Source organism: Phaethon lepturus, unplaced genomic scaffold, assembly GCF_000687285.1.
Source record: "Phaethon lepturus isolate BGI_N335 unplaced genomic scaffold, ASM68728v1 scaffold22955, whole genome shotgun sequence".
Classification (NCBI taxonomy): Eukaryota; Metazoa; Chordata; class Aves; order Phaethontiformes; family Phaethontidae; genus Phaethon; species Phaethon lepturus.
Genome location: NW_010540210.1, coordinates 4,728 through 13,363, shown reverse-complemented (window position 1 = coordinate 13,363; position 8,636 = coordinate 4,728). Strand labels below are relative to the sequence as shown.

At 35.0% G+C, this 8,636-nt stretch overlaps 1 protein-coding gene across 1 annotated transcript in view; it reads right to left on the bottom strand.

Moving 5' to 3' along the window:
• The window catches only part of SEC63 (SEC63 homolog (S. cerevisiae)), a gene marked incomplete at its 5' end in the record, with an annotated part of 16,586 nt that extends 8,203 nt beyond the window's left edge, over positions 1 to 8,383 (bottom strand). Inside the window, 7 exons of the mRNA XM_010287380.1 lie at positions 301 to 402; positions 1,369 to 1,527; positions 2,254 to 2,412; positions 2,634 to 2,693; positions 4,354 to 4,436; positions 6,200 to 6,347; positions 8,229 to 8,383. Coding sequence (XP_010285682.1) covers positions 301 to 402; positions 1,369 to 1,527; positions 2,254 to 2,412; positions 2,634 to 2,693; positions 4,354 to 4,436; positions 6,200 to 6,347; positions 8,229 to 8,383 — 866 coding nt within the window. The remainder of the gene's footprint in view (positions 1 to 300; positions 403 to 1,368; positions 1,528 to 2,253; positions 2,413 to 2,633; positions 2,694 to 4,353; positions 4,437 to 6,199; positions 6,348 to 8,228) is intronic.
• Positions 8,384 to 8,636: the final 253 nt, after the last annotated feature.

The following is an 8,636-nucleotide window of genomic DNA, read 5'->3' as shown; positions in this document are numbered from 1 at the left end:
AAAAAAAAACCAAAACTTTAGCATTATTGCCATCAAAAAGGAACCTTAAATTCTATACAAGTTTGCAAGTCTCTGGGAACTGGACAGAAAGAGTAATACATTAAAAGTTTTAGAAAAACATCTGAAAGTTTGAGAGGGTTTTATGAATTAAAAGACTTTTTTTAAATGAAGATTAGCAATTTTTCAAAAAAGTCTAATACTTGAAAAGCCCAGTATTTACAGTAAAAATATAAAAATAGCAATTAATTTCTACTATATTAACTCTCATGTTTCACAGCTACAATGTTTTCTATCACTGACCTCAGGAAAAAAAAGACTGTAAACGGGATGCGTTATCTTTGACTTCGTTTCAAGAAGCGCTCGTTCCTTCCTCTGTATACTTTGCTGTAGTTCTTGCCACTCCTGTCAAAGACAAGTTCAAAGAGTTACTGTGCATTAGGCATCTTTGGTATTTAAAAAAAAAAAAAGAGATAGACATACTACCCCATGGAAATAATACATACAACAAGTTCTTGTGCTACACTACACATTATAAAAGGGAGAGGCATGTAAAGATCAAGTTATACAGTATGATTAAAAGAAAAAAAAAAAAAAATCAAGCAACAGTAAAACTTAAGAGACCACTCACATAAATATTAAAAAAAAAAACACCAAAAAACCCAAAACACAAATCTGCCTGGCTTGCACACATTCTTCAAAACTCACTTCTACAGCACTGCCTATAAACACTCACTGGCTGAGCTGTAAGAGTCCTTTTTACAATCTTGATGATTCTTTTCCCATCAGAAGCTTATTCTCATCTTGTATGGCACTTCCAGCTGTCACTCTTAAGTCTTCCACTGTAAGACCTGTGGTGCAGAACTCATCTACCACCACAATGCCTCGTTCTTAATTACAACTACAGTTTCGAACGTCTAACTTAATTATTAGCAGTTAATAGAGTTTAGTAAGCACATGTACAAGTTCGTTCAACTACTGTGTGCTTACACTATGCATTATGCAGTATGCAACAGCCACTGCATGTAAAAAACAAAGTTCAAAGGAGAGACTTTATCTCACAAAATCTGCAGCAGCTAGTAACCAAGTCAAGCTGAAAGAAACATTACAATCTCTCTCTGAAGTTAAGCTATTTTTCTCATGTCATTTTTAAGTTTTCTGTCTATGCTGCAAAGGCCCTTCACTGCTCTTTCTGAAAAAGACTGGCAATGACAAAGTTCTTATGCCAGAATGAGGTCTCAAAACCTCTGGAGAACTGGTATTACTCCTTCATCCTACTGTTGCCTAGCCTGAGGGGATGTTAGAGGATTAAAACCCATTTTGCCTCAACCTCAGAGGCAACATTACCCTTCAAGAAAAAGTAAGGCTTACAGCTTCATCATCTTTGTTTTGCTTCTCATCTTGTTCTCTTTCAGAGTCTCTGTCACTTCCATCATCTTTTTCACTTTGAGAGTCCCTGTTTGTTTCTTCTTCTTCAGATTCACTTCCTTTATCAGAGATCTCCTCCTCTTCTTCCTTCGCAACTACTTCCTAATGGGAAAGAAAAAAACAACAAACAAAAACCTCTAACTTAGTTTGTCTGCATTATTGTAGTACACAGCATTCACAGCATCTGTCTTAAGGTCATAGCCCTTATTTCCTATTTTGATCTACACTCTTCTTGTGTCACGGAGCATGTCTACAGTGAAGATTAATCCTTTTCACCTCATGTGCTAAGAGGAACAGGGAAGCCATTTACCCTCTCCATATGGCACTCACAACACAAATAGGAGAAAACAGTATTTGATTTTGGGATCGCATTTCAAAAAGTCGTAAGAAAATCAGAGAGAATATAAGAAAGTTCCTACAACATAGCCTATGAGGTGGAGAAAGCACCAAGCAGTGGAAGCATAAAAGTACTAAAGCTACTTAATTTAACAGAAGGCAGTATCACTTCATTTTTCTCCTTTAAAAGGAAAAGTAGAAGGTACAGAACAATTCACCTCCCAGAACACAGCAAGAACCAATAAGAAGGGACTATGAAGCCAGACTTCTAAAGTAGTTAGGCACAACTTTCAGCAGGCCATTGGAAACATGACTGTGGTGGTTCCCTGATTATTTTACCAGTAATTTTTAAATGTAAAAAAAAAATGCTGTTTTAGGAGATACGCATTACAAAAGCACAGAATGAAACTAACAGACAGATACAAAAGAACAATCAGACTAGGAGTGATGAATTGAACAAAATACTAAAATATCAATGAATCTATGAGCTACCCCATTAGCTTGTTTTTGCTTCTGCTGTTTCGGTGGCTGCAATGAAGGTGGCACAGGTTTCTTTTTCAACGGCTTCTTCTTCTTTGATTTTGAAGCTTTCTTGGTTCCTTTATTCTTTTGTTGCCATCCTTTGCTCTTAACTTTGTTGACATCTCCTTGCTGTAGGAAAACAGTATTTCACATATTTATTCTGTTCATTAGATTTCAGGCATTCACTGTACTTTCAGCATTCTAAGCTGAGAACCAAAGTTAGAAAGCATAGCTCAAGAGACACTTGGGCATTTCTGGAAAAAAATGCTAAAGCAGCACACAATTAGCAACTCAGTCTCTGAAAGAAAGTTCTCTTTAGCTAGCAAGAGGAACATTCATTCTTCGCTTACCCCATCTTCTGCTGGTTGCTCTTCCGCTGCACATATAGACTGTTCCTTTTCAAATACTTCCTGGTTAGAAAAAGATGTACCAAAAGAGCAAATTATTATTTTTTATATTTGAACTCTAGACTGAATCACCTTAATCAGGTCTGAAGGTTTTACACACTATGGCAAATTCTTTTTATCAGTGACAAACACAACAGAGGATTAACAGATCAAAATTAAACACTATTTTGAACATTTGGTCTAGGATTTTTCCATCACTAGCATTATAAAGAAATTTAGTGACATGTCATCTTGTTCCAAAAACCTACTTGTTTTATAAAGCATAGAAAGCCTGTATCACAAAAGCAAGCAGTAGTAAAATGCAAATTCTGCTCCACTTGCCAAAGCATTAAAAACTTCAACAGCTGCACTGCTACTCAGGGACACAGGACAAAAAATCAAATCAGAAATACGAAACATTAAGACAAAACACAATGTTAGTATTATGTAGACTAGAACATCTCTATGCAAATGGAATTTTTTCATGCATTTCTTTCTTCAAAACATACTATATGCCATTTAAAAAAAATAAAAACATTCAGTCATAAGGAGTTGTCATCATACAAAGATGGCAAATACAAGAGATCACCCCAAAAAAGCATCATAGAAAAGGCTAGCTCTAGTTTTTAGGTCGTGTCTCAGTGCCAGACTGCCTAGCGGAGCTGACACAGAAAACATCTTAAATAATTTTTCTGTATGCTGTCAGACATTTTAATTAATTTCTAAGTACAGTTCAATATGCTCACAATTTTCAGTTTCTTTCGTTTTTAAGATCCAGCATAGTGATATGGTGCTTTTACTTTCTACATACTGCATCCTCAGTTATCATTGAGGTGATGCATTCTGAAATTCCATAGCATGAACACATGGCACTTTATATATACAGATTGCTTTCTGCTGAACTGGCTTCAATGGCTAGTCTGATCCTCAACAGTAATACTCATGCTCGTATGCCTTACCTTAGAGGCATAACTCAGACTTTCTGTTTACTTAAGGTAATTATCTGAATAGTACAGATGCGAAAATTGACACTGTAGGATTTGTTAGGTAAAGGTTTGTTTTGTTTAGTTTTTGTGCATTGTGTTTTTTGTTCAAAGAAAGTCATTTTACTACATTTTAAGCTAAAAAATAAGCACAAATCAGAAGTTTAACTACCAGGGTATAGTAGTATTTTGGTTAAGCCACATTGCTACCCATTCAGCAGTCCTCTTTCTTCATGTGGCACTTATATTTCCATGTATATTCTGCATTCTGCTGGATTGAGTTTCTTTCACAAAAGTGTCTATAACACCCAAGGGATTTGTAACATTATGAGCCCACAAAAAGTGAAATCAAACACTGTCCTAAGGTCTTGAGTGAATACGTTATTCTAGTCCAAGAACTAAGTTTCTGAATGTCTCTTTTCCTGTTATTTACAAACCTCAGGGCAGTATCACTTGCCATGTTCTTTTACTGTTCCCTAGACAACTGCAACGGGTCAGACTGAACTTTGGTTTGATTCCAGGAAAACCTTCTCATTCAGAAACAAAAACATAAGGGAGGATCAACATCAGGAAGTTCTCAATTTCAAGTCTTAATTTCACAGTTATATTTACAAAACACTGTTAGCTTGCAAAGACAAAATGCCTGTTTATTAGCATACACTTGCAATTACCCTGAAAGAACAAGTATTCTTAGTACTTACTGCCATGGTCTGTCTTGTTAGTGTGACCAGAACAGTGACAAGAGAACCTACTGTAATATTGTTGCTGTCTTCATCATCCAAAACTAGCATAAAAAGAAAAGCAACACATCTGTTAAACTTCTCTAAAGCCTTTTTTTCCACTAAACATTGTTTCTGCTATGTCTACATATAAGCATACAAATTCCAGAATTTTGAACAAAATTTAATTTCAAAATATTTAATAAGTCTCTTACAACCTCAAATATACTATCAGGATGAGGGCTGGTAATTCAGCAAACTATAAACCAGCAACAGAGTTTAAAATTTTAATTGCATGAAAGTTAGAAAATTCAAAGTTATAGCTGCTGTGGGAACCATAACTCTGTAATATTGTGCATTATATATTAAAGCATAAAACTTCAGAAACATGAAATACCACACATGACCAAAGGGACCCTGTTATATTTGTTCTGGGAATCATAACTTTGATTTTCCTGACATTCATATGATTAACAACTCAATTTCAATGCCACATTAACAATCATGCATTTAATTGTCTTTTTAAGTAGAAGGCAAAGGAAAATAAAAGAACAGCAATGATTATTTTAACTAAAACATAAAGCCCACAGGAAAGCCACTGCGGAGTTTATATCTCCAATCTATGAACTGGAGACTGTCCCAGGTTGGGGAGGAACAGAGTTATATCCCAGTGTAGAAATTTTATTTATTTCCCCTGACCCTCACCCCGAGAAAGCAGTTTTACTATTCACTAGTTTTAAATATATATTTTATATAAAGGTAATGCTGAGCTAAGCAGGGAAGCATATGCATTGTTTAATCCTCCATACCACACCTGAGTACAGCTGTGTGACAAATAAAGACTACAGGCAGAAAAGGGCTGCTTGCCAAAATATGGGAAGGTAACCCAAGACTGAATTTTAAGCAGATTAACAGAACCGTGTACAATCCTGTGGTACAATAAGATAAAGTCTTTTGTTTGTTTTTTAAAAAAACACAAACAACATTTAGAAATACCAAGATTAACAGACATTTGCTTCCTTAACTGATATTTCCATTAACATTTGCTTCTCACAGAGGACTATGCATATGCCAGATTACAAATTCGGCTACCCAAACAAAACACATCACATTTTAAATTTGATCATTGCAACCACAGTAACGATATAAATTAGAAACAAGTGTTAGAACAATCTTTCAAATATCTCACATTTACTAGCACTGATCTTCTATGAAGGAAAGGAGACTGCAGAACCAATTCACTTTCCACTGAAAGGCTGCCTAACAGGAACTGCTTAACAATATACCTAATCTTCAGAGGGGAAGAGCATTATACATTCATTAAAACAGTACACACAAAAGGTAGCTAAGCCTAGCATGGACAAACTGTCAGATATAAAAACTGTACAAGGATTATCACAAAGGACCACATGAATATTTAGTCATCAGGGTCTCCAACTCAAAATCTCACAGAGGACTCTCCACGCTGCAGTAAGTTGAACATAAATTCTGGAATAAGCACCAACTTTTTAAGATAGCTAATAAAAGTGGTATTTCAACCAGAATTCACATTGCTCATGAAAAATTAAATCAACAGATGAAATACCAGACAAGCTCCTGTAGGAGAAACTACTGCTGGCTTGGGAATCTGTGAAATGTTTCAATGTACTTTGTCTCCTCACGCTATAAATCTCATGTACAAGAGGCCGCCACTCAAAAAAGTATGTCATTTCCAGGCCACATAAATAAGAGAGAGTTGTGTTTCAGCATCCTCCAAAAGCTTACTGCCAACAGACTATCAAAATGTCAGAAGAGCAACACATACAGAACAAAAGGACCTCCCACTCACCCTGTGGTTTTATATCCATAGTGACATACGGAAAGCTGCCAAGGACAGCCATAACTTCATCGTATTTCTTATCTTCTAGGAAGTGCAGTAAATTGCGACGATCAGAACCTTTCAAACTCACCAAATCCTGAATACTTTTGATTTTATACTGAATTAAAACAAAAAAAAAAAAGAAAGGAAGTCACATGGTAGCAGAGAAGATAGTCCACGAAAACTCTTGAGAATATACCATTTGTGTCCCCATGTTACTGATACATACACACCATTTGATTTGATCTTATAAAAACACCATATTTTAGGAAATTAGCAAGCATATGTTTTGAGAAACAATAAAACTAAGAGGTTGAATTCAAACAAACCTACTAAACAGCACTGCTTTGAACATTGGTGCATTCCTTAGCATGTCACCCCTTAGAAACTGGATACATTACTTATAAAACTATTATTTCAGCCAGCTTTTTCAGAAAGCTGAGCCAAGAAATCATACTAATCAGTTCTTTATTTAGAGTACTTCAATGCTTTGAGATTTATATTAGCAGGAACAACTAAGTACAAGTTACTTTTTTTTTTTTATACTGAACTGCAAACAAGTCTAAAACCATTCCTTTTAAGATTTGCAGAGCAAAAAGGATAAAACAAACACAGATTTGTCTGAACACTTGATTACCTCACCATTATAAATCTACGTATTTTATTAAAAACAACTTCAGGCACCCAGGTAGACTGATCTCATCTCCAATCTAAGGGACTGTATTTTTGAAGAGCTCAACGCATGGGAATCCTGTACAAACAAGCCTAGCAAATTGGTCTCTTCCCTCTTTCAGGGGAAGGACAAGTGGGATTATGGGATAGCCAAATTCTTGATTTTTTTACTTAGTTACACTGCACATGTCAAAAAATACATCTAAAATTGCAAACTTTTTTGTATGCTCCCTGTAGTTTAGGCCTGGATTAAGAAAAGTAAGTGTTTGATGATACCTGTAAGAGAATGATTCTTTTACTTTATCCAAAGGAAAAGACTACTTGATTATTTGATGAACAAGCATGTTCAAAGGTGATTAAAAAAATACAGTACTTAAGAATTCTTATCTTCATGGTAACACAGAAGCATTTAAATGCCACCTAAGGCTATAGTTAAAGATAAACAAAATTTCCATTACATAAAAAGAATATTTTTAAGATTGATCCAAATCACCATTATAATAAGACTATCAAAAAGTCAATAGGTTCTACTAGAAGATAACTGCTTGTTTCTAACCAGGCATTCCTAGAAGATATAGTACAGTCAAACAAACAAGGTTTGAATAGTATAGTAATATATTATATTACTATATTATATTATTATATATATAATAATATAGTACAATTCAAACAAGCAGGTTTGAATACAGAGAGTCAGTGAAACAGAGTGAAGAAACGTATGCAGGTATTCAGATAAGCCTATTCTTTTTTGTTCTTAAATTCCAAAAATACCAACACTTACCCAACTACACCTACATAGTAAGAGCTTTATAAAGCATCCTCTTTCATACATAAAGGGTCACAAAACCTGAAAAAAGGTCCCACAGTAACTGATAATTTTTTTCCTTTTAGGAACTCATCTGTGTTACCTTCCAAATACATTTTCTATCAAACGAGATTAAGAATGATGTAAACCCCCTCAAAAAAAAAAAAGTTAAGTCCCAGTAAGATATTCCAGACACATGCTGGAAAGATATTAAATAGGAGATATTACTCTGTAATAAGAAAAAAGTTTCTTCTGTTTGCGAGGTCAACGTAGACTCATCTTTTACACTCTTTTACACTTTATCAGATCTGATCTTATTTCCCACCTCCTAACTGAGATGGATTTTAAAGAAACAAAAAACACACAGATCATTTAGGAAGTATTGTACTGAAATCCTGAAAAAAACCACATATTTTAATTCTCTTAGTTAATTCGTGACCTTACTTCCTTATAGGCAAGTAGGTAAAAGAAGTAGCAGAAAGTGTTTTAAGAAGTTACCAAGTATCATTTGTAGTTTTATACCTTTTTATGATTGGAGACTCGCCTAAGATTGTCCTCTTCAATGTGAGGCAGCTGCAAAAGGGGAGACTTGAACTGTTGAAGTCCCTGGACAGTCATCTGGGAAAGCTTCATGCAATTTTCCAAAGATCCCAAAGATGGAGCACGGAACTCCCTTTCTTGGGGAGAATGAAACAGACAACAGCATTTTAAAATTTTTTTCTTCTTACACTTTTACAATGTATTCTTGTACTACACACTACAGAAAACCTTGTTTTCAGTCAACCAAGCAAATGAAAGAGGCATCTTAAAATGTTCAGCATAATTAACCAGGTAGTCTTTTTACTCTTACTGCAGTCAAATAGCCCAGCAGACATTTTCTTCCCATATTTAGGCTATCACAGCCGAACACCAAAAAAAGGAAATACTTCC